This window comes from Barbatula barbatula (assembly GCF_947034865.1).
Source record: "Barbatula barbatula genome assembly, chromosome: 2".
NCBI lineage: Eukaryota > Metazoa > Chordata > Actinopteri > Cypriniformes > Nemacheilidae > Barbatula > Barbatula barbatula.
Window position 1 is genome coordinate 642,720 of NC_136767.1, and position 26,032 is coordinate 668,751.

The 26,032-nt window shown below is 41.4% G+C and overlaps 5 protein-coding genes across 5 annotated transcripts; 4 read left to right on the top strand and 1 right to left on the bottom strand.

Annotated features, from left to right (window-relative positions):
- On the top strand, positions 1 to 9,733 carry lzts3a (leucine zipper, putative tumor suppressor family member 3a). Its single transcript, XM_079486189.1, has 6 exons — positions 1 to 156; positions 299 to 907; positions 1,116 to 1,688; positions 3,404 to 3,724; positions 4,550 to 4,780; positions 5,190 to 9,733. Exons 2-6 carry the CDS (start codon positions 389 to 391, stop codon positions 5,859 to 5,861), a joined length of 2,316 nt encoding a protein of 771 aa, XP_079342315.1. The 5' UTR covers positions 1 to 156; positions 299 to 388; the 3' UTR covers positions 5,862 to 9,733.
- Positions 9,734 to 10,332: 599 nt separating this feature from the next.
- Positions 10,333 to 14,033, top strand: fastkd5 (FAST kinase domains 5). The gene is made up of 2 exons (XM_079476057.1): positions 10,333 to 10,464; positions 11,392 to 14,033. Exon 2 carries the CDS (start codon positions 11,404 to 11,406, stop codon positions 13,789 to 13,791), a length of 2,388 nt encoding a protein of 795 aa, XP_079332183.1. The 5' UTR covers positions 10,333 to 10,464; positions 11,392 to 11,403; the 3' UTR covers positions 13,792 to 14,033.
- A 752-nt stretch (positions 14,034 to 14,785) lies between these two features.
- Positions 14,786 to 18,649, top strand: hspa5 (heat shock protein 5). The gene is made up of 9 exons (XM_079484719.1): positions 14,786 to 14,928; positions 15,546 to 15,692; positions 15,846 to 16,077; positions 16,217 to 16,354; positions 16,442 to 16,554; positions 16,633 to 17,023; positions 17,112 to 17,349; positions 17,432 to 17,599; positions 17,688 to 18,649. Exons 1-9 carry the CDS (start codon positions 14,822 to 14,824, stop codon positions 18,251 to 18,253), a joined length of 2,100 nt encoding a protein of 699 aa, XP_079340845.1. The 5' UTR covers positions 14,786 to 14,821; the 3' UTR covers positions 18,254 to 18,649.
- Positions 18,568 to 21,045, bottom strand: rabepk (Rab9 effector protein with kelch motifs). The gene is made up of 8 exons (XM_079484735.1): positions 20,917 to 21,045; positions 20,507 to 20,563; positions 20,274 to 20,428; positions 19,954 to 20,109; positions 19,697 to 19,870; positions 19,470 to 19,619; positions 19,227 to 19,376; positions 18,568 to 18,993 (listed from the first exon to the last, which is right to left on the bottom strand). Exons 2-8 carry the CDS (start codon positions 20,557 to 20,559, stop codon positions 18,773 to 18,775), a joined length of 1,059 nt encoding a protein of 352 aa, XP_079340861.1. The 5' UTR covers positions 20,560 to 20,563; positions 20,917 to 21,045; the 3' UTR covers positions 18,568 to 18,772.
- A 533-nt stretch (positions 21,046 to 21,578) lies between these two features.
- On the top strand, positions 21,579 to 23,536 carry gng10 (guanine nucleotide binding protein (G protein), gamma 10; the record flags this gene model as incomplete). The annotated part of the gene is made up of 3 exons (XM_079487722.1): positions 21,579 to 21,659; positions 22,364 to 22,496; positions 23,407 to 23,536. 2 exons carry the CDS (start codon positions 21,579 to 21,581, stop codon positions 22,487 to 22,489), a joined length of 207 nt encoding a protein of 68 aa, XP_079343848.1. The 3' UTR covers positions 22,490 to 22,496; positions 23,407 to 23,536.
- Positions 23,537 to 26,032: the final 2,496 nt, after the last annotated feature.

Consider the following 26,032-nt stretch of genomic DNA (forward strand, 5'->3'; position numbering starts at 1 on the left):
GATTCATGTTGATGTTTACACACACACAGACTCTTGTGACTGTTTCTCTTGACAAAGCTTTTCATGACTTTTCGTTCCTCGACTGCAAGTTCTTTTAGAGTATTGAGAGATCTGATCTACGTTTAACTCCACAAGGAAGATTCTTCTGAGATACAAGTGTGTTGAATCGTTCCAAAGTACAAAAATATTTCTTGGACTGCATTTGAATCCACGTGGACACTTCTTGTATTTTAGGATGTTTTGCTCTGTTGTGGGAACATTATGCTTGTGTGTATTAACACGTGTGTTTCTGTTACAGTGTGTGTGTGCGCGGCTCGGTTCAGATACCCTTCATGCCCGCGTATGCTGCCGTGGAGGGTGGCGGAGTGAAGCGCTCGAGGCTCCTGGCATGGGCAGTGTAGGGAGCGGGGCCTCCAGTCAACGCCCGATCACCATGCGCAGCGTGGGCACCCGCACCACCCCAAACGGCCCTCTGACGGCCCCGCCTCTTCCCAACTCAGCCCGTCGCCGACTGGACGACCGCAGTTTTAGCGCCGACCGCATCCCCGGACCCAGCACTAAGGCGAAGGGCGTCTCCGCCGACGAGCGTAGCTACAACGCAGAGAGGGATTACCACGGCAACGCTCGCGGTCACTCGGACGCGGAGCGCACAGCGGCTCACAACGCTAACCGACAGCAAACGGTCAACGGAGAGAGGCTGGTGTCCAACACGGTGTTCTTCAATGGCGGGGCGCGGAGAGAGGGCCACAGGAGAGGAGAGAGTCTGGACCTGTGCGGTAACAACATAGTGCTCACCACAAACGAGAAAAATGTCTGCCATCAGCCTCCAGCACAGCACAAAGCCAAACCTAATAATCAACACCCACCAAACATTCTGCCCGTCTCCGGAAAACTGGAGCATGCACAGGTACAATGTGGTTGAATCTGAAGATCATCCAAGAGAGTTTCTCCTATAGAACACAAAAGAAGATATTTTCAAGAGCAACAACATCGGTCTTCATTGACTTCATTTCTCAAAATATCTTCTTTTGTGCTCCACTGAAGAACGAGTCACAGGTTCGACAACATGTGGGGAATACATGATTTTTCTGAAGTTCTGTTTTTTATCTCCACAGACGAATGATTCTCTGGTGCGCCCATCAGCCTTCAAACCTGTGGTGCCCAAGAGTTTTCACTCCATGCAGAATCTGGTGTGTCCCCTTCAGACCAGCTCGGGCATGAGCGGAGGTCCGGGCAGCAGCGGAAGTGGAGGTAGTGGAGGAGAGAAGAGCGCCCAGAATCCGTCCGGAGGGCAGTGGGATCAGGACAGTCCCAGCAGTCGGGGAACGCACACTGGAGCGGGCAGAGCCGGTCAGGGCAGTCTGTCAGACTCTGGGAGGAACTCTCTCACCAGTCTGCCCACATACACGGGGTCGGGGTACGGCCCGCCTCCTGCGCTCGGACCCCTTAGTGCCTCAACCAGCCACATCAACAGGCTGGGCACCGTCGCCCTGGAAAAACTCGATAAGCCGGGATACCAGAATGGCATCAGCGCTTCTGATAGCGGCCGTTCTTCTTCTGGCAAGAGTTCATCGTCCTATCTGCGTCTGAGTCACCTGAGCGACGCTCCCGGACCCCTGCGACCCTCGCCATCCTCAGATGATCTCATTCAGGACCTGGAGGACCGGCTGTGGGAGAGAGAACAAGAGGTAAGTGTGCGTTTACCCAGATGAACTGAGAAACAGGCCATGATTTGTTTTGCGATACAACCAGCGGTGGAAGAGACTGAGATTCACTGGGGGGACTCAAGTTGGGTACGTTTTAAAACCATCGATGCAAAAATTTGATTTTATTTATGTATGAAATCTGCATATTGTTTAGAAGCCATTACATGGATAAAAGATGGAAATCCTAAACTGGATCTCACTTCCAGGACTCTATTCCTCTGCACTCCCCCCATTACCAGCCCTGAATACAACTGTCTAAACATCCGTAAAACAAGATATTTACTATAAAAAGGAAACGAGATTTCAGAAAAAGAACAAATATGTAAAACAAGTTGTTTGTCATGGAGAAGGAAAATAATCTTGATTTTAAGCAAAAATATCACAATAAAGTTCATCCAAAAATGAGAATTCTGTCATCATTTACTAACTCGTTTCACACCTGTATGATGACTTTCTTTCTTCCACAGAAAACAAAAGAAGATATTTTGAAGAATGTTGATAACTGGCCCCCGTTCACTTTTCTATTGGTTTTGTATCCATACAATAGAAGTCAATGAGGTCCAGTGCTGTTCGGTTACTAACTGTCTTTTAAATGTCTTCTTTTGTGTTCTGCGAAAGAAAGCAACATAAAGGTTTGAAATGACCTGATGATGAGAAAATTATGACAGAATTAAAATTTCTTGGGTGAACTATCACTTTAAGTTAATACATTAAGGGATGGTTTCCCGTACTGGGCTAAAGACTAAAATAATTGTTAAATCTGTCTTAACTGAAAAAAGCGTGTGCTGGTACATCTTAAAATGCACAAAAGTGATGTTCTTTTGTAAGACATGTTTGCAAAAACGATTTAAATCTCTTAATTTAACTACAACCTAGTCCTGCCTTAATTTAATCTCTGACCGGGAAACTGTCCCTTGGTGTGTTAGAGGTGTTTGGATTATTGCATTGAAAGACAAGACAAAGCTAAATATTTTTGCATTGTTAAAATGAGATTTGTGCATTTTTAACTGGATGCTTGAATATTTGTGGGAAGCGGCTGGTCACGGTAGTTTCACGCTGTACATCAGATGAGAGCGTGTCATTGTGGTTCAAGATTGAAACACATTGTTTTGTTCCTTGTATTGTTTTTTGTTTTTGTCATTATTTTGAATTGTTAACCCTCGCCAAAACAACAGAGGTGGAAATACTTTAAATCTCTCGTATATTTTCAAGTATCTGTTCTGTGGAAATAATTTTATATGACTACATTAGAAAGCATATACCATACTTTTGAACTCTAGTTGATTTCCTTTTCGAAAAAAGGTGTTTTTCTTTTAACGCTTAAGTACATTAATTTATAGAATGAAAGTACTCTAAATAAGGACGTAAATAGTTTTTTTCAAACATAGTGGAGTAAAAATGATGCAGTAAATATACATGTGGATTATGCAATGAAAACTAGTAAGTGTGCCAGTATAACTAGTTTTAAAATCATGTAATGTCCTTTTTACCAAGAAATGGAAACTACAAATATGTTAATGCGTTCTTATTTCTAAGAAAGGGAAACCGCAATACTTTCTATTTTCTATTTTAAGGAGTGCAATGGATTATAAAACCAATAAGACGAGCGTGTTTTGTGTCAATATATCGCGCGACAACGCTTCAGGTGAGCCGCGCTTGTGTAGCGTGTGATCCAGGTGTAAATCTCCTCCTCGCAGGTGATCCACATGCGACGCAATCTGGACCAGAGCGAAGCGGCCATCGTGCAGGTGTTCGAGGAGAAGCAGCACGTGTGGGAGCGTGAGATGGAGGAGTTGAGGCAGAACTACGCCGGGCGACTGCAGCAGGTGACCCGGCGGGCACAGCGCACGCAGCAGGCCCTGCAGGCGCAGATCAGCCGTCTGCAGCAGGACAAACGCAGACTGCAGGATGAAATGACGCTGCTGCTCGCTCAGAGAGAAGAGCTGGAGAAGAAGTGCTTGGACTTCAGGAAGGAGCAGGCCGACATTCTGCCCAGACTCGAGGAAACCAAGTGGGAGGTGAGAGACTCCATATCAGAACATAATGCTCACGTACCGGACGATGAGAAACTAAGATTGAGAAAAGTTTATTGTGACTTGTTTCGTGGGATCTTAAAAACCAATTGATCTGAAAGTGTTTGCTTTAATTTTGGAATCAATTTCTTTCATTTTAATTGTGGTAACATGTCTTACATTATAAAACAAACATTTTATTTATTACAAGTTTTTGAAATGGACGACTAAATCTGAGGATGAGATCTCATGAAGATCACATTTCCGCAAAGAAACGAAAATGATGAAATACCTTTTATAACCTCGTCATTTATGCTGAATTAAGTGTACATTTAGAACTAAATTGAGTTCTTAGTTCTTAAGTCAAACAATAGTTCCACAAAGTGACATTTGTGTTATTTCATAGATGAGTTAACCATTATTGTAAAATGTGGAAATAAACATTAAGCAGTGAGTACAGTATGTGACTCTAAACTAAGATATAAACCGATCATTTAAAATCTGCATTCAGTGTGTCAGGTTTTGCATCTTACATTAAAAGGGTTTTTGTTTCTTAAGCTATTTTAAATACATATAAGGATTGTTAATACATGTTGAAACATGTGCAAAATAAAATGAACTTGTTTTCTTTGCAATATTTGAGGTCTGAAACATCTCATCTTTTTTGTGTTAGTTTGACAAGGTTTTTATCTTTAGTTTTGTTTTCGTTTTCTATAAAAAGTTTGGAATTTAGAAGAAATATTAAACATAAAATGACCCAAACACATACCTATAAATCTCTTAATTTTTGCAGATCTGTATAGCGGTGTGTGTTTGTGTGTACTGGTGCAGGTGTGTCAGAAGGCGGGTGAGATCTCTCTTCTGAAGCAGCAGTTGAGAGACAGTCAGGGTGAGGTGACCCAGCGGGCGGGTGAGATGGTGGCACTCAGAGGACAGCTGAAAGATCTCAATGCTCAACTGAGAGAGAGAGAAGAAGCCGAGATCAGCCTGAAAGAGTCTTTCTGCACCAAAACCCTGGAGCTGGAGCGCTGCGAGGCAGAACTTCAGACCATGCTGGCTGAGGTACTCAAACAAATCGTTATCTACAAGATAGAGTTACTGAATATTCAGCTGTCTAGTGCTTTGCAGGCAGTGGTGACAAAAGCAAAAATAAAGTTATTATTAAATAAAAGAGGAAAGTGTCATCATTTAGACCTGTTCTTCACTTTCTCATTCGTTACAAAGATTGCCTGCATTTTTGATCACTTTGTTAACAAAGTTATTTATTTTTATTCTTTTATTTCACTATATGATTTTTTTAAGGAAACAAATTGTTGCTTACACTATTTTGTTTTCAGACCGGAATGCTCGATCTGTAAAAAGTGTGTTCTTGTGTCAATGTGGTCCTAACAATCCCCAAAACTGAAGGGGGAATCCAGTTTCCTTTGATTCCTCTTATTTCTCTCTCCCTCTCTTTCGTTCATTCCTGCAGGTGACAGTTCTGAGGGACAAACTTGGCGTGTTTGAGACTGAGGTCACACGTCTGAAAAAAGCTCTGGGTGAGTTCAACACAGGGGGTCGGGCCGTTGAGCCCAGCCTGGGTGAAATGGGCCAAATGGTCACGTCCCGCAGCCGAGAGCGTCTTCTCTCCCCTCTGAGCCCTCCGGAAACACCCTCGTCGCTTCCCGCCCTGCCGGCTCCAGACCCGCTGCTCACCATGCAGAGCGATGACTCCAAAGTCCAGCGGCAGGAGTCGGGTGACCTGCGGCGGCAGCTGGATCATCTGCAGAGCGAGCTGCGCGTGGAGCGACAGCAGCGGGAGCGTCAGGCTCTCACCTTCGCCCAGGAGCGGCAAACCTGGCAGGACGAAAAGGAGCGCGTGCTCAAGTACCAGGCGCAGCTGCAGCTCAGTTACGTGGAGATGCTGCAGAAGAATCAAGGTCTGGAGGAGCGCGTCGAGAAGCTGACCGCTCCGCCCCTGGCTTCGTCCGCATCGCCGCCACCCGCCGTCTCGCAGGACATCCCCACGCCGGTTTCCGTGTCCATATCGCTCACCTCTCCGACTCCTCCGGTGGAAGACAAGATGCTGCCGGAACTGCACCAGCTGGCCCCGCTGTGGCCGGTTCCGACTCGGCTGGAAAGAATCGAGTCTACGGAGATCTGAACGTAATGCAGTCAAACCCGTAAAGCCCCGATTACAATAGCATTCAGTACAATCCAAAAAAATAAACGGTGACCGCACAGCTTCCGAGGTCTGTCCAAGGATGCCCTGCTGGTGTGGGGCAGGTGGTTGGGTTGAGAGCTGGTTTGTTGGTTGTTTATGCGCACGTGTGGCCTTATCAGCTGTTTGGTTGGATTAGGGTGGAGGAGCTGGCCCTCGGTCAGATGCCAAGGGGAAACACACGACTGGATTAAACACTCAGGGGTTTATGGGATGTAGATGCAGGACAGGCCTGAGGTCAGACTGTTTGGAGTGTGTTAGGGGTTTGTGACTTTTAAAGGTGAAGTGTGTCATTTCCGCAACGCTCAAATGTAAAATACAAAAACTGCTGACTGTTTTTAAACCTCCATCTGCCATTGGTAGGACTGCAATGTTTACATATTTGGAGGCGAATATATGTCACTCTGCTATGGAAGATGACAGACTTCACCTTTAAAAAATCCATTGATATATGTCAAAAGTAGAACTTTTTATTATCAGTGACATTAGCACTATTTTGCAGTGAGAACTGTATGGGGCAGACATCACACAACAGTTAAGAGATGCAGGGAGAAGATCTCTCACGGTGCTTAGAAACAACACACCATCAGTTTTAAAAGCGAGGACCAAACGTCAGTGGCAGACTCCGAGAGTCCGGATGCTCATGATCATTTTTTCTGTTGGACTGGTAGGACAGAAACAAACTTTACGCAAGCATGAATGGACAGTTTAGCCCAAAATGAGAATTATTTCATTTATTCGCGATCATGTCATGTTAATCCTGTATTGCGTTCTTTCTTCAGCAAAACACCCAAAAATATATATTTTCGGAACGTTGGTAAGCAACCATATTGAACTCCATTGACTTCCATTGTATGAATGCAAAACCACTGAGACGTTTCTCAAAATATCTTCTTTTGTGTTTCACTGAAGACTCGCATTACAGGTTGACAACCACATGAGAGAGAATAAATGATGACAGAATTTTATTTTTGGGTGAACTTTCCCTTTATTGTGTGTTCCTGGGTTAAGATGTAAACAAGATAAGTTGTGATTCGTGATGCTTTGTAAACGTTGACTCTCTTCAGACTATTGCTCTGCCATGCCGTTTGTTGAGCTGAAAGTGAAAACTAGCAATAGATTTGCCCAAACATCCACAATAGCTGAGAAAAGACGGTTTCAAAGTGACAACATAAACAAACGTTGCTGCGCATGTGTGCGTTCTTGGACTGCCCTTAACATCCGGTACACATTCACAAACAATAGAGCGCCTGTAGATTATTTCTGATAACAAGCATCAGAAACCGAGAAGAAGCGTTACTTGGCTAAACTTGTCTCTCCAATATTTTGAATTTAGACTGCGATACCAAGCTCAACCGATAGATGTCAGTGTACCATATGGTTTATTTAAATGCGTCAAAAATACAGGACCCATTCAACTAATTGTTTATTTAATAAAATGAACATACAACAAAATTTGACAAATCGTATATTTAATACAATTATTATACAATAAAAGACAACCGGAAGTTGCAATCGATTTTACTTGTGTATTTTGTCGCATTTCCGAGTGAAATGGAATTTTTAATGAGCAAAATAATGGCTGTGGCTTTCATATTTCTCTGCGATTTGATTGGATGTATAAAAACAGCCGTTTCATTTTGAAATTGAACTGGCAGCAAACTGACAGTTGAAGGGGAGGAGTTAACGGATGCTCCGCCCAAGCCGTCTTACATACGACATTTAAGATGGATAGTCATTACAGGACGGAATGCCTTTCAAGTTTTCACTGAAGATTTTGAGGGCACCAGATTTATTAAAAAGAAAACGACCCACATTGATAAAGTATTTTCAATCAACGCTGCAATATTTCATGAAAAAATAGGCATTGTAATTTTTTATTTCACTGGGACTTTAATATTGCCATAAATTAAATTAACTATAAGTAGTTACATTATTAGACACTAGCCAAACACAAACCGGAAGTTAACTGGGGGTCTACGGCATGCCATCCGTTCAATTCCCAGGGAACATGTAGGCTAAATGCACTGCTTGCGTACAGTATGTTTGGTGCCCTAAGGCCTGGTGCGGTACAGAAGCGCTCAACCCTCCTGCTCTTTCACCCGCAGTGGTGGAGGACAAATATTTATTTCTAATCAGAACGTACTGTATCTCCTGAATGTTGTTTTTGCCCTTTTCTATGTTTTGAGTAAAACAGACAGAGAGAGATATTACATATGTAAGTGTGCTCCACGCTTTTAAAGAAGGACTGAGACAGAATGAGGTTTGGTTTATGAAGCCGCAGCACCGGAACGACTCGAACGAGACGGACGGCGGCTGAGCCAAAACACGGGCGGTGGGCGCCGGTGGGTCTGTGGAGAACGACTTGCGATTATATTTGATTATGACTTTACATTCTTCCAAAAAGAGCATATAATACCTGTCCGTGTATACTTGCTGAAAGTATCATTTAGAATATTTGACTTTGAAAAAGATGTAATATGCAGTAGATTGAAGTGATAAATGGTTCAGAGCAAGTGCACAGTGCACACAAATGATGTGGAGATTTTTGAACGGGTAAAATATCCATCGTGTGTTAGCATGAGGATGATGTTGGCATGTTCTGAATAGCATACTACCATACTATTTCTGCAGAATGATGACTGAAGGCCACTGTTTGGAATGAAATACGGTTTCATTTTTAATCTTCATTCGGTCTGATGTTAAAGAAAGTCACAAGCGTTGGAAGGTCAGGTTGAGTGCAATGCATCGTGGGACACAGTACTGCACATTGAACGGAGATAGTGTGCGTAGTATGCTATTCCGAACACAGACAGAGATTTTGATTAATATACTTGCGGGCTCAGACGAGGTGTGAGCATTTTACAGAACACCTGTTGTCACAAAGTCTTTAAATATCGCTTATTGAAATTTCATTGAACGGATCGATGACTTTTGCCCTGCTTGTTATTATGCATAAACTCTTATGATCAATATTTTGGCTCATGTACAGCCAGTGGGATTTTTTTACGAGACATTTGGGCATATCACAGCACTTACAAGCCAGTTTCACTCTTACGGTCAATATGAAGTGCATCTGGTGTGTCTTTGCTGAAATGAAAACAAGCACAAACTGTTTTCCAGCGTATATGCTGTAATTCAGCTGTACGGAAACCGCAGTCTGTTCATTTATTTCCCACAAAGTTCTAGCAAGATGTGAAGTGGAAGAGCCTTATGTCGCACGGCTCTCATATGTTTCCTGATGCTTGTGCTTCTTCTTTTCTGTCATCACTAGAATGATGCCATTTCATTGATAATCAATCCAGATTCATGCCACTTTATGACACTAGGTGTTAAGAGAGACGCACGGGATGAAGCTTTAGATGGACGCCACACCTCTGCTCTCTTCGGCCGCATTTGCTGCTATGTGCTTCTGTTGTGTCCTGCTGTGTTCTTGGTAGAGACAAAGGCAGTCGACTGCATGTAAATATCACCGTTCCTTATGTGTACAGAACTTATTCTATTCAAATATACCGAGCTAATGCGTGTGAATACTTTTGTGAAGTAATGAGACTGACATGTCAGCTTTTATTTTTCAAATTATTATTATAGGAATATAATATACATATATGAATCTTAAAACCTTCGATCGGCTATATTACTGTAAAGTCATACATTCAAGAGTCCCATGTCTTATACGTTCTATTTATCAGTTCTTGAACTGTATGGGTGAGCGAAAGGCCACCGAGGTTTTGTAAACATTCTTTTGTTTTTTTTCTGAATTTGCTTGGGAAAAGCATATCTTAGCAAATGTTAATTTAAATAATAAAGATGTGAATAACAACAAATCGTTTCTCTTCACTTTCTCTAACTCAAACCTTTTCTGAGAAGAAATGTGAGTGCTGTTTTTGAGTTGAATGCTGTCTAGAGGTCAAATGCTCAATATTACTAAATATGACATAAAGCAATAAATAAAATGTATAAACTTTAAAACACTACACGTCCTTTAGTGGCACCAGGGTCACATACACACTACAGATATTACCGATGTGAATTATCCTGTTCTGTAAACTGAATTCACTATTATTTATTCATTTGATGTGAACCGAAGTAAACTGACAGCATTTTGATTCAACGTGTGCATTATGTGAGTCCAAAAACAGCAGTGTTCACAGACTCAACAATGTCTGGCAACCAGCCCATCACATCATACAAACGTTATAGACATAGATAGGTTGGATATACCAAAATGAGAACAAATCTAAGTCTTATTTTCATTCTGTTATTTACCAAAATATATATATATCGTCCCTAACTACGATAACCACGTAAAATGATACGAATAAACGTTAAATTAGTAAATACATTTAACCAATGATCGTTTCCACGTCAGGAATTTTGCTGTCGTAAGAACTCGTCGTTATGTCTCATGTGAGCCACCGTATTCTCGCACGTCACTACCCGGCCGCTTCACATTTGTACACATGCGCTTTATCAATGATTTTGTAAACGAATAATACTTCTATTAAATGATTATTTGTGTCGGTGAAGAATACACACACTGAAGGTATGCTTATGTTTTTACCTCTATTGCGCTCAGTATGTGTAAACCGTATTTAATGTTTAGTTAGCGCTTGTGCTCATGCTGTAAAGGACGTTGAGCCGATGAAGGACGTATCATTTGTTTCACTGTAGACGTTTCGCCACAAGACACGTGTTTTATTTTTTCACAGTTTTATTTAAACAAACAATAACAACAACAACATCGGCAGCACTGAACAATAAAATCCCAGTAGCTCATAGCGATTGTTGTGCCAAGGTCTTTCTGGTTGTTGTTGGCTCTTAGGAACACAACCGCATAACCAGTTACCTGAATGTGCTGTGCTTTCCTCTCTTCTTAAATTATCTTTATCAAATGAAGACGTTAAGACTGAATTTAGGTTGTTTTGTCTTTAATAAACAATTTGTTATTTAAATAAATTAGAATTTTATACTATAGAGATTATCTCAAAAAGAAAATGCTAATATTTTTTATGTTTAAATGTATGTTGGAATATTAAATAATGCTTAGTTTGTGACATTGTTCCAATATTTTCTGAAACGTATATGTTAAGATTTCTGGGTCTTCTTTTGATTAAAGTGTGAGATGGAGATGACACCTAAATGAGCGATTAAATCATTGGGGTGAACTTTCCCTTTAGTCAAAGCTCTCAAGTTAACTCCCTTACTGTGTGGGGGAAATGGCTGAGCTATTAAAGACATTTAAAAAATAATTCTTTACTTATTAAAATGATGGTACCATGATGTTGACCTTTTCCTCTAGCTTTTGCCCACAAAAGTATTCAGAAACCTTCAAATGATTCAAAGGCTTTTTGAGACCGCCGTTAATTCTAAAATATAACAACAGAAGTGTGACTGACTGATATTTCTCAGATTTTATAGGATTTTATGTTGGTGTTTTAATTTAAACAATCCCTCTTTTATGTCTTTTCAGTGTCTGCTGTTGATGTCTGCGACGCTGCTGTTCCATCATGAGGCAAAGAGACATCTTTACGCCCACATACGACGCATCCTCATCTTCAGAGCTCAGCATCTCCCGTCAAACAGAGATGGAGAGCCAAACAGAGAGGAAGAAAAAGAAAGAACAGGCAAGCCATCGAGCACTTTGGTGTACAATCCCTCCGCTTACTACAGGGTCAGAACAGACCAATCTTCTGCCCCGGGCCGTTTCAGTGCAGAAGAGGAACCTTACTCCAATCTGCCCTTCAAGCCGGCGTACAGACAGCAAAGTAACCCGTACAGCATTAGCTCCTCCCGACAGCTCTCCAGCGCCAAGAACACGCTGTTAAACCTGGCCTTCAGTAAAGCTGCATCTAACACAGGACCCCCATCTACCCCACACGTCCCCAAAGATCCAAACGTCAAAGGCGAGCCACGCGCCTTTCAGAGATGTCGACCGGAATACCGCAGTATGACGCATGACCCCTCTCAGCATTCCTCTGCTATTGACCTCAATGAAGCCTTGTTACTTCTTCATAAAATCAGTGTTCTCAAAGGCAGCATGGGACCTTCAGATGTCGCTCTTTTCTTGTGTAAACTCGGCCAGTTGCCCAGAGAACGGACAGCGGTGGTTCGAGGTGACACGCGATTCAACATGTTGCTGCGTTACAGCGTGGAATCCCTTCAGTCCTTCACGCTTCCGCAGTTGCTAGATGTGTTGAGAGCCTTCGTGAATTTGGGATTGCCTCATTCCCATAGTCTGTTAGGATTGTTCGAAACAGAGTTTTGCCGTCGAGTAAGTGAGATGGAGCTTCACCAGTCGCTTCTTGCCGCCGACTTGTGGCGCTGCCTCGGTCGATCCGTTCCTCAATATCTGGAGAGACTCTTCGATAACATCAGTCGTTACTTTAACCAGATGGGTCCACCAGAGCTAGTTCAACTTTTATACATTGTGGGAGAAGGCAGAAGATGTCCAGAGACTCTCATTCAACCCGTTGAATCGTTGCTCCTGCGTCACTTAAACCAACTGAAAGCTGAAGAATTGGGTGCTGTTTGCTTAGGCCTCTTCAAATCACAGATCCGCCTATCCGAGAGAGCGGCGCGCAGACTTGTGGATCGTACGCACGTTGTTGTGAAGGACATGAGCGATTTTGCTATAGTGAATGTGATGAAACTGATGCGATTTAGTTATCTGGACCACCTTCCGTGGTTGGAAGCCATGGGGTGTGAGATCCCCATACGTGCCCCACAGATGGGCGTTCAAGGCCTAATGCACGTCGTCTTGGCTTGCTCCGCTCTGCATTACAGAGATGATCGAATCCTCCTTGCCGTAGCTGAACGGCTGCCCGAAGTCATCACGCACTGCAGAAGTAAAGACGCCGCTAAGATGGTGTGGGCCTTCGGTACGTTAGGCGTCCATCCCAGCCAGTGTCCCAACCTCTATCCCTGTCTCACCGCAGTCTTACGTGAACGTCAGGGTGAATTTCAACGTTTTCCTGAACACCTGCTTACAGGATTGCTCGGTTTAGCTTTTGTGGGTCAGTTCCCGCATGACTTGGTGACACTGGCGTTTAGTGCAGAGTTTATTACCAAGGCTTGTAGTTCACAAGAGCTTGAGTTAAAAAAAGACTTATTCACTTTGGATGGATCTGTAGGCCTGGAGTTGCCCAGCTGGACGGGTCCGAGACTGAGTCACTCTATGATAACAGAGGTGACGAAACTGTTGTGGGACTTCGCCCGTTCTGATATTTGCCAAAAGCCTGAAGTTGTCGAGGCCGAAGCCATGCTGCAGAAACTTCTGGGTGGAGAGAGGTTTGTGCGCAAACACATGATCCTCCCACACCTGCGCTCTGTTGACCTGGAGGTACATTTGGATCATACCGATCAACCTCTTCCTGTGTCTTCTGAACACCAGACTCTCTCGAAAGACATGCCGGCACGCTGCCGGGAGGGAAAACTCACTGGAGTTCCTTTGACTGATGATCTGTTAGCTCAACTCACCAACTCCAAAAACATTCCAGTGCATCCATCTAACACTCCGCATCGCAGGTGTAAAGTTGAGCCGGTCCTTAAGAGAGAGAGCATCTTCAATGTGGGTGTTGACTTGACAGATGACCTTGTGACGGCATTGACGAAATCTGGGATCAGCTCATCTCAGCGAGACAGTCCTACACCATCTGTTGTACGTCTCGCCGTTCAAGTGACAAACAGGAATCAGTATTGTTATAGGAGTCATCGGTTGCTGGGTTTGCATGCGCTGAAGCGGAGACAACTCGTGCTGGCCGGATACAGAGTTGTGGAGCTGCCTCATTGGGAATGGTTTCCACTAATGCGGCGCTCGCATGCGGAGAAACTCGCGTACCTACACTGCAAGATCTTCAGTGACAATAAATAAACTTGTGAAAGTTCTCTTGGTCAACCTACAACTCACGTCTTTGCTTAATGTACCAAACCACTGAAAGGTTTTATTAAAATGATGCATTGTTTCACATCCGGCAATAAATGTCAATCAAATCTACAGTACGTGTTAGTTCTTATTTTGTAATTTACATGTAATATCAGCGATAACTTATATGTGTTATGTCAATATATGTATAAACAATGGTTCTTTTTGTAAAGATAATGATTGAAACCGTTAAACAAGACCTGAAATTACAGTACCACATGATTACACATCTCATAGGCTATGCTATATTAGTATAAAACACTATGTTAAACATTATTGGAATATACTTAACTGCCAAATATGGTGTGTTTTATACATGATGATAGAAAAACAGACAGTACCTGCAGTAAGATTGCATCATGTCTCATATAACTTGCAAACAGTGACAAGTGTTTCACAGAATTGAATCATCATCATTAATCGAGTCAGAGCATATTTAGGCTCACCAAACCCTTTACTGTATCATTGTGATTGTTTAACTGTTAAAAGTGTTTTCCAGATTAACTCCAAAGTTATTTTCTATTCATCCGCAGACTGATGTTGTCGTTCCCACTGATGCCCTTTAAAACTGCTAGTTTTGTGTCTCTTCTCAAATCAACATTGTATGTGAACATGCGAGACATCACAGGTCCTTTATAAAGGCACGTGCTCCTCATAATGAATCATTATAAAGGCTGGATTCTCTGTCATTTGTTGTTATTTTAATATACACTTTAATATGACTTGACTGCGCGTTTTAAAGTTCTCGTTCCGCGCAGCATCCCGTCGCCCGTCCGACAACTGGCACGCGTGTCATCCAATCAAATGCTTACAGTTCGCCTCGTCTCGTGACGCTTCCTCCGCCAGTACGTGTGCAAATCAGCGCGAGCCAGCGTTCCTCGCTCCTCCAATGAGCTCCTTCCAACGAGCTGCTTTCGGACCAATGACGAGGCTCCACGACGGGGAAGCGGTGAAGGGTTATATACGGCGGCGCAGCTCCATGCGTTTCACTTCACACTGCAAGAATATTCGAGCAACACAGAGGCAGACGAAACAGACATTTGTCCTACGCCCTTCAGTCCGTTTACTTATTACTTCGAATCTTGGGTAAGAATTACGTCTCATTTAGTTATTATGTCCGGTAGTTAATTGGTTAGATAATCATTTACGTGCATAATAGAATAACTGTAATAATGTAAACGATATTGGTGAAGTGATGATTAAAATTGTTTGCTTGGTTTACTAAGAACACGATTATAATGAAGTTGATATGCTTTTATTTTGTAATCGTCTTCGCAAACCGCTGAGATGCAGAGATCCGTTACTTTACACGACGTTACTTTAACGTAATTTATTTTCAATATTCACGCCTAGGTTTTGAGTTCAACGTGCTTAACTGTCTCATTATATTAAATGTAATTTTGAAACATCTGTGAAAATGTGAGGTGACGAGCGCGCACGAGGTTAATTTAAAGCTGCTAAATTAGACCGATCAATGACGAAACCAAGTAACGTCAAGTTACATCATCTGTGGAAATGCTGCCACTTCTATACAGTGCTTTGTTTACAAGAGGCTAGTGTCCATTTGTATTACCGCTGTTGGTATTGTGTCATTTGAAATAAAACGATGATAACTAACTCCATTTCATGTGATATTGTATCTGTCTAGACACTGTGGGATGTCTAATGCATCCTGACATTTGATGCATTTTGTCATGTTACAGAACTCACGGTTTGACAGATCAGCCCGTCAAAATGCGATTGCTTTGCGTGTTTCTGCTGGTGGCCGGCAGCGTGTTTGCTCAAGAGGAAGACAAGAAAGAAAGTGTTGGGACAGTGGTCGGAATAGACCTTGGGACCACCTACTCATGGTGAGGATACTTTTGGACTTCATAAGGTCCACCTTACCTCAAAATATACCTTGATTTCCACGCCTCAAAAGTATAGAAAGTTGAATGTATAGAAATGTCACAGTGCAATTGTAAAACATTAATAAACGTTACTTTGTCTCTTCAATCAATCAGCGTTGGGGTCTTTAAGAATGGCCGTGTTGAGATCATCGCCAATGACCAAGGAAACCGCATCACTCCATCCTATGTGGCTTTCACCAGTGAAGGTGAGCGTCTCATTGGAGATGCTGCCAAGAACCAGCTGACCTCCAACCCCGAGAACACGGTTTTCGATGCCAAGCGCTTGATCGGACGTACTTGGGGTGACTCTTCCGTGCAGCAGGATATTAAATACTTTCCCTTTAAGGTACATGTGTGCACTAGCTTGTATTTGAATTGCGGCGATGCTAAAGATTAGATTCAACTTTGTCATAACACATATACAAGTACAGTGTAACGTGCATGTTTTGAAAGTGGGATGCTAAGCGTCTCTTCTGTTATTCTAGGTCATTGAGAAGAAAAACAAACCTCACATCCAGTTAGATATCGGATCTGGCCAAATCAAGACATTTGCACCAGAGGAGATCTCTGCTATGGTTCTGACTAAGATGAAGGAAACCGCAGAGGCTTATCTGGGAAAGAAGGTAAATAACACAATACACAAGCAGAATTTGATTTTGCTCTTCGTTGAGTTGCAGTTAAACTTGACGCGTAATCTTTTGTTTTCGAAGGTCACACATGCTGTGGTCACTGTGCCCGCTTACTTCAATGATGCCCAGCGTCAGGCCACCAAAGATGCTGGTACCATCTCTGGACTGAACGTCATGAGAATCATCAATGAGCCGTAAGTACAATCGCTCCGGAGTTTAAATGGGTCATTTTGTTGTCACGAGGTTAATGAACCTCTTTGTTGCTTTCACAGAACCGCCGCTGCTATTGCCTACGGTCTGGACAAAAGGGACGGTGAGAAGAACATCCTGGTATTTGATCTCGGTGGCGGCACCTTTGACGTGTCCCTTCTGACCATTGACAACGGCGTGTTCGAGGTGGTGGCCACCAACGGAGACACTCACCTCGGTGGAGAAGACTTCGATCAGCGTGTCATGGAGCACTTCATCAAACTGTACAAGAAGAAAACCGGAAAAGATGTGCGCAAGGACAACCGTGCTGTGCAGAAGCTGCGCCGTGAGGTGGAAAAGGCCAAGAGAGCACTGTCTGCCCAACACCAGGCCCGTATTGAAATTGAGTCCTTCTTCGAGGGTGAAGACTTCTCAGAGACCCTGACCCGTGCCAAGTTTGAGGAGCTCAACATGGTGCGCGCATGTTCAAGTATTGCTTCTTCATTCAACCCACTTTTCTTTAGGTTATCAAAAATTAACAAATGTTGTTTTCCCCTCGCAGGATTTGTTCCGCTCCACCATGAAACCAGTTCAGAAGGTTCTGGAAGATTCTGACCTGAAGAAGTCTGAAATTGATGAGATCGTTTTGGTCGGTGGATCAACTCGTATCCCAAAGATCCAGCAGTTGGTGAAGGAGTTGTTCAATGGCAAGGAGCCGTCCAGAGGAATCAACCCGGATGAGGCTGTGGCTTACGGAGCTGCCGTGCAGGCTGGAGTGCTGTCAGGAGAAGAGGACACTGGTGGGTCTTAATTCTGATGTGCTGGACCAGAACCTTCAAATGATTTTGGGAATGGTTTATAACTAAATATTTTGTTCTACAGGTGACCTTGTGCTTCTGGATGTGTGCCCTCTGACCCTGGGCATTGAGACTGTCGGAGGAGTAATGACTAAACTCATCCCGAGAAACACTGTTGTGCCAACCAAGAAGTCCCAGATCTTCTCCACTGCTTCTGACAACCAGCCGACTGTGACAATCAAAGTTCACGAGGGTAAGCGAATGTCTTCTCTCATCTTCAGTGCATTTGTTTTTTATCCAACTGTCCTAATTCTCCTGTTGCTATTCCTGCATTCTTTTAGGTGAGCGTCCCCTGACAAAGGACAACCATCTTCTGGGTACCTTTGACCTGACTGGTATCCCCCCAGCGCCTCGAGGCGTTCCTCAGATCGAGGTCACCTTCGAGATCGATGTGAACGGCATCCTTCGAGTCACCGCTGAGGACAAAGGCACTGGCAACAAAAACAAGATCACCATCACCAACGACCAGAACCGGCTGACGCCGGAAGACATTGAGCGCATGGTGAACGAAGCGGAGCAATTCGCAGATGAGGACAAGAAGCTGAAGGAGCGCATCGATACCCGCAACGAACTGGAGAGTTACGCCTACTCTCTGAAGAACCAGATTGGTGACAAAGAAAAGCTGGGCGGCAAGCTGTCGTCTGAGGATAAGGAGGCCATCGAAAAGGCAGTGGAGGAGAAGATCGAGTGGCTGGAGTCCCACCAGGAGGCTGATATTGAAGAATTTCAGTCCAAGAAGAAAGAACTCGAAGAGGTCGTGCAGCCCATTGTAAGCAAGCTGTACGGCAGCGCAGGCGGTGCTCCGCCAGAAGAGGGTGACGATCAGGGTGAAAAAGATGAGTTGTAGATTGATTCCATCTTGACTAAGTTCTCTTGATGCCCTCGCCCACCTCGGATGTGGCACTGATGTACATACTGGACTTCATGAACATTTTTGTAAGAAAATGTAGAATGTGGGGGTGACATTAAAGCCACGTATCTCTTCTGGAAAGACTTGTGGAGCATTAAGAGTTTATTTTTTATTTTTTTTTCTTCACTCAGGTGGAGATTTAGTCAGCCTGGTTTGAGGCTCAATGCTGCTATTCTCAGGCAGTTCAACAGGGGGGTTCTGTGAGGGGCAGTTTGGGGAGGGAGGGGTAGACTGGGTTTGGACCCTGGGTTAATGTCATGTCACGTTATTTATTTAAAATCTGGCAACTGTAGAAGACATTTCTACAAAAAATACGAAATAAATGTTTCATACAAAATGATCTTCTGTTGTTTTTGTCTCATTCGAATGTGATGCCGAAAAGGTGAATGAAATGTTTGAAATTAATTATGACTGACTACATATAAAGCGAAATTTTTTTTGAAAGCTCAACAGCAGTCATGTAACTATTGTAACAAGGCAATCGTTGAATATTACGCCCTGAGTGTCCATTCCTCCAAAGACAAAACAAAGATGTTTTACATCAGGTTCAGAGTTTTGAGTTGCGTGTCCTTCATCGTTTCCCGTCTTCACACACCATGGCACTACACACGTGGAATGATCCAATCTGCCGGGAGGAAGATCTCCTTCAAACTTCATCAATGTCCATCGCTGTTTATCTGTCACAGCAAACACAAACGCATGTCAGGTTCTGAATATGGTTTAGTTTTAAGGATACTTTGATTTGAAATTGCCAACCCCTCCTAGAAGAAAGTCATCACAGTAGTAGATTTATAAGAATAGAATGGACTAAAAGACGGGCATCTACAACATAATAATCGTAGGCATTTCATCAGTTATTTTAAGAATCATCCATGAATATGTCTTGAGTATATAAAGTACAAGTACTCACCACAGTCAAACTTAAACATGGAATTTGTTGCCCCCTCTGATGTCATTCCTCCAAAGATAAAGATGTTTTTCCCAAAGGTTGCAGATGTATGGGCTGCCACTCCTGAAGGAACATCTCCTTTAGCTTTCACCTTCTCCCATTTCATAGTTTCTGACAAAAGTGAGAGAGGAGAATAACGAAACCCAAAAAGGACACTGCAATAATATTCCTGGTGTTCGTGTTAACCAAGAGACAAAGACTCACCGGTGTCCAGTGAGAACATGTCCCTGTAAAACTTTTCTCCTGCCATTCCACCGTGAATGTACAGAACCGTTCCCACCGCTGCGATCACATGTCCGTGGCGTGGAGTGGGAGGTGTCCCTTTGGTCTCAGGCTGCGTCCAGGTGGCACTTTCTGCAAACAAAGAAAAATGTCCAGTGTTTGTTTCGTGCAATCATGCACGTCTCTCTCAGATACATTCAGACTTTGACCTGTATCAAAAATATGGACTTGAGGATCAGTGACAGGTGTTGCGCCGGCATCCCCTCCTGAGAAAACAAAGAGTCGGTCCCCGATACACGCTGAGTTTGTATGATACGTTCTGGCTGAAGGAGGAGCTCCTTTGACCTGGATCGTCTTCCACAAACCATGTCCTTTAACATCGTCTGCGTGCATTAACACAAAGCACAACATTATGTTACATGAACACACAAACATGTATTCGGTTCATTATTGAGCATTTAACAACCTGATGTGTGCAAGGTTTGAACGCAGTTGAGGTTTCCGTTCTGCTCGGCCCCAGCAAACACACACAGGGCCTGCGAGCCGCTCTCAGTAACGAAACCGCAGTGTTCATAACGCGCCTGCAGCCCGTCCCATCCCGGAATGTCCCATTCGTGAGTATCTGCAAAAGATTACATTTACTCACCGTTATTTATTTGAAAACTGCACGCAACTAATCCATGTGGTTCACAGTTTTCAGCTCTGTTGATTAGTTGTGATAATATCAGTCTATTTCAACATTGTTTATTCATTCTCACACATCTGCTGGATGTCAGACTAAAGTACCTAGATTTATGATGTAAGACTCAGAGAAGCTTCCATTAGGATTGGCCCCACCAACTACTACTATACGTCCCTTGCCGCCATCTTTCGAAGGCAGAAATGCGCATGTGTGACCCACGGAAACCCCAGGACCAGCACCCGTGGGCACGAGAACATACCTGTCCACACAACAAAAGAGAAATTAACACAAGAACAGAAACACGCATAACAAAGATACGCGAATAATCACCTAATACCATTGTCTGCTCTTAGGCGTTTCTTCCGGCTCGAGAATAGGAAGGAGCTCCATCAGCCTGTAAACATTTAAAACATCAACATCTGCATTTCAGGTGACTTTTAAATGAATACTGCGCGATGACGTCACGGGCGTCTGTTGCGTGCCACTTCGCATGACATGTGCAACGTGCAAAGAGAGACAAATGTAAATCTGCTCAAAACGATGAATAATAAATAGGGATTGACAACTGGTTTCATGCAACAAACTCGCATTACATTGCTGCGTCTCTGAACGACAGCTCCGTTGCCATCGTGACATGAAAGCAGAACGTAACGGCGAGCGTCATGACGTCACAGGAGAACTCTCGAGCGCCACTTAGCTATTTCGACGAAAGTGAACGTTTAACTTTTACTAACAGATGTATCTTACCTTTATATTTATAAACCCGTATTTATAAATGTTGAGCACGGCACGAGACTGAGACAGAATAAGTGAGGATACGCATGTCAGCCACGTGAACATGACTAACGACAGGCGAAACGGAAATGCTTTCATAATAAAAGTTAGGGGAAATTTTTATTAAATAATAACGATTGAACCCAAACCCCGCTGCATGCAATATTCAATAAGACAATATTAATTATTATAAGAACTTTTAATGTACCATACCACCTATAAACATTAATACTGTGCTCTTTGAAGCATGCCAATTTCTGAGAAATAAAACAAGCAGCACGATAAATATAAATCATAAGTTTTTCTCAAACATAGCTGATACTAACAGACACTAATTTCATCTTATAATTTTATCTCGTTACATTTTAATATTTTATGCAAAAGAACAAATCAAATAGTGAGATAATAATCACAAAGAAAAGGAAATAATGACATTCTCCATAAAAAGAACAATATCTAAGCCAATGCCCATCCCATAGATAGACAGCCCAGCGTTCGAAGCCAAGCCCATAACTCCGCCCACAGACACGACCACGCCCACACCAGCCCCTCTAATATCTCTGCCTGCAGTTCACACACATGAAACATCTTGACATCATCACACGCTTTGCTCTTTATTTTCCTCCTGAGAAAACATGACATCAAACTCGAACCTGAGCGGCATGAGACGAACTGTCGAACAGCTGAGACTTGAAGCCAGCGTGGAGAGAGTCAAAGTAAGTGTGTAAATATCACTATATCAATAACGCTCCTTTATAACATTCTTCAACGATAGTTTAGTTCAGTTGTATATCTTTTCCAATAGGAACGTAAACATATATTACAATATATGAAGACGCATATTAAAACATTCAAAATGTATAATGAGCGCATAAACACAAATTGCACGCGCGTATTTTGTGTTAGTGTATGTTAATTGTTTACCCTGCAGCTGAATGAGAGATAAACATTATTACTGGTTTAGTTTAGTCTCGCTGTTTTTGGTGTTTATATCATTTTATTCTTGTTGGAAACACTCATAATGAACTGTGTGGTTGTCATACTGTTTTTAGACAGAACATGTCAGTGATGTTCACAAAGATCTTAACTTTTACATTCGTTTTAAAAAAAGGGAAACAGATGAGACATCTTATAGTATATCTCTTAATAATAACAAAACATTTATAAATGACCAACGATCTTATAAATGACTTTGTGAATATTTGACTGAATTCTGAACTGTGCTTTTCATTTGACTTTTAATTTAACACACACCAAGTAAAAACACATGCTTGTGTAATTAGACAACACAACATAGATCCTTATAGCTTTTGATGCATGCAAATGAGGAATATTTGTTTAAAGGGACACACGTGGTGGCAACATGCACAGGTTGTGTTACATCACATGCCCTCATCCCTGTTTCATCTTCATCACGCAGGTTTCTCAGGCCGCGGCTGATCTGCAACAATATTGTCTCCAGAATGCCAGTAAAGATGCTCTTCTGGTGGGGGTGCCGGCTGGTAGTAACCCGTTCAGAGAACCACGCTCATGTGCTGTCCTCTAGACTGAAGGTAGATGTTCTTTAAATCATGACAAACACACAGCTGACGTTGAAAACGTGCACATTTCATTAGTGATACACAAAGTGAAGGATAAACTGAAAATGAGCGATATAGTTTTTCTAATGGTTCATGTTAATTACAAATACAATTACAACAAATGTAAGCGCATTTTAAAGTCTAACCAGTTTTTCGACTTCTAATATATAAGGAGGATTTAACATCACTCGTATATGTCAATATGTGTTTTAAAAGTACATTGTGCAAATACAAACCAGCTTCTGTCAAAATGATCCACAATTCAACTAACTTTTAAATAAAGAAACAGCATATTTGTCGTGTCTCACCCTCTTCAGAATATAAAAGTAAATTTGTTTAACCCAGATATTCTCAGTGGTCATATGCAGCTGTGTGGAACATTATTTATAGGTTGACATCCGGTCTGCCGTTCAGAAGGCAAGACTGGTCAGACTCTTGTGCCATCAACAGGAAGTTAAAGACATTGAGGAATGGAGTTAGTACAGGAAGTCTTGGGGTTTTGGAATGGGATACAACCGAGAGATTATGCGTTTTCTATTGTGTATGATGTGATTGTTACCACAGATAAAGCTCTGTGTTGTTTTAAAGATTTACATATTACAACAAAAGACAATGTAAGTGAAAAATGACGTGGCATTGCTGTAGGCAGAAGACATGAAGATTCAGGAAGCGGTTGGCATACTTCTGCTGTTGACCACGGAGAGTCTGTCTGGGTTTTCTTCACAGTCAGTCAGACTCTGGTTTGACGCTATACTTAGTTTCACATGATGTGTTGCAATATGTCAGTGTTTTTTCTTAATGGGTTTCAAAACCGACCTGCTGTCGTGAAGTTGTCTAAAAAGAGTTGACAGAGAAATTAATTGAAGTGATTGAATTTTTACAGGAGGGAGGAGATCAATGAAGGGAACAGTCATATTTTGATATCTGAAGCATCGTGGGATGTTTTGGGCCTGAGAAGAATGGAGATGGATGCATTATATTAAATATATTTCTGTTGTATTTGTTGTGCCACACGTATGTAACTACTATATGTTTATCATTCACCGTTTGGTTTGTATTTGACAGAATGGTATGAAACTTTGATTCACCGAATGAGTTGATTTAGTAAGAATCAGAAGATACTCTTTAATTGTATATTAACTGCTGTCCAAGTGTCAAAACATTAAAAGTTAATAAAAAATATTGGATGAAAAAAATGTCCCTGTGAACCGGAAGTTGCGATCATTTTTACTTCCATATTTTCACACATTTCAGAGTGAAATGGAATTTCGAATGAGAAAAATAGTGGGCGTGGCTTGCGTCTTTCTTGAGATTTGATTGGATGTATGAAAACAGCCGTTGCATTTTTAAATGGATCTGGCAGCAGACTGACATCGCATTTACGGATGCTCCGCCCCAGCCGTCTAATTTACGTCATTTAAGATGGATAGTTACTACAGGATGGAAGTTTAACTCAAGATTATGAGGGCACATGGAATTTAAAAAGTGAATGACCCACATTTCTAAACTATTTACAATAAACACTTCAATATTTCATGAAAAAATAGGCTTTGTAATTTTTATTTTACTGGGACTTTAATAGGCGATACTGGTTAACATAAACCCTCAGTCTGTTTGATCTTCGTGACATCATTTAAATAAAAAGGTAATTTCAGAGGTAACGCAAACATTAACATTCTGAGATATTACAGAGATCATTCTTTAAAATTGGGTTAGACCAGGAATGGGTTTTAATGCCACAAACATTGCATCGCCCACCCGATAAATGTGAAGTCTGAAATCGAAGGTTTGTTCTGTAAAAACCTGCTGTGTCTTCAACAGACATTTTCTTCTTTTCAAAGGAAATAAAGAGTCTGAGCTTCCTCTGCTGACTGTCGAAGGGCCGTAAGGAAAAGACCATTTATAGACCGCAGTGGGTAAAAGGACATGATAAACTAAACATGTTTTTCTCTTGTCTCAGTATAATGAGCATAAAAAGAGCCTGTTTCTCTAGAGATAATCACGTCAATCTGGGTGGATAAGACTCCGACATGTCAACCCAAAAATCAAAGGATTTACATTTACTGCCATATTGGGGAAAATAAATACCATGGGATTCAATGGCGGGTGAGATTGGGCAAATAATGACGGTAGTTTCATTTTTGGGTTAAGTATCCTTTTAAGGTCGTTGTATATTTATGTTGTCTTCTTTTCTCACTGTGGTTATACATAATGCAAATAGTTGTGGTTGGCTCCTTCAATGGAAATTATGAAACTGGCTCTCATACACGGATGAGTGGGTTTTAATAATATCCGAGAATCGTTGTCCATTGACAGAATCTCAGATTGCTTTCGAGATGTATAAAATATGTAAAAGTGTGTTTGATAGTATCACTTCCCTCTCTCATGCTGGGGGAGTGTTAGGACTAAAAACTTTGGCCAATTATACTTTTGTTACCTCAAGCACAAGATAATTATTGACGATAACTTACACAATATATGCAACATACACAATCATGAAAACTGACATGACAATACACACTAATCCTCCTTGCCTTGTGAATCAATGGTTCCCAAATACTTTCTAAGACTGAATCTCTGATTTAGAAAGTCATTGCCCTTCTGCATTCTGCATAATCTTACAAAGGGAATTTAAGAAACTTTTTTTAGTTTGCTAAATGTAAATGTCTAATTCCATCATAAGTGCTTAACAGAAAGTGATGTCATAATTTATTCACTTCATGAAATTCAAAACCAGCATGTGACTCGTTCTTCAGTGGAAAACAAAAGAAGATATTTAAAAAAATAGTTTTGAACCCAATTGACTTCAATTGTAAGGACACAATGTTGTTTGTTTACCAACATTTACAAAATATATTATTTTGTGTTCCTCATAAGAAAGTCATGCAAGTTTAGAATGACAAAAGGGTGAGTTATATAAATTCATATATATATATATATATATATATATATATATATATATATATATATATATATATATATATATATATTCATATATGTGAATATATACATATATGTGAATATATTCATATATGTGAATATATACATATATGTGAATATATACATATATGTGAATATATACATATATGTGAATATTTATATATATAATAAATATAAATATAAATATATTTAAGCCAAATATAGAATACATTTACATTTACATTTACATTTACATTTACATTTACATTCGTATATTCACATATTTATATATTTATATATTTCTTTATATTCATATTCATATATATTCATATGTTTATTTATATTCATATTCATATTCATATATATATTCATATCTTTATTTATATTCATATTCATATATATATATTTATGAAGACATTGGTTCCAAAATGAGATGTTTGAATGAAAATGAAATGAAATTTATGATATGCATTCCAATTAATATAAATCAAACTGCAGTTGGTTTGTTTTGATTTAAGCCATAATAACAAAAAAAACAGCAAACTAACACAATAAAACACAACATGAAAACATAATAAAATCTCATTTTG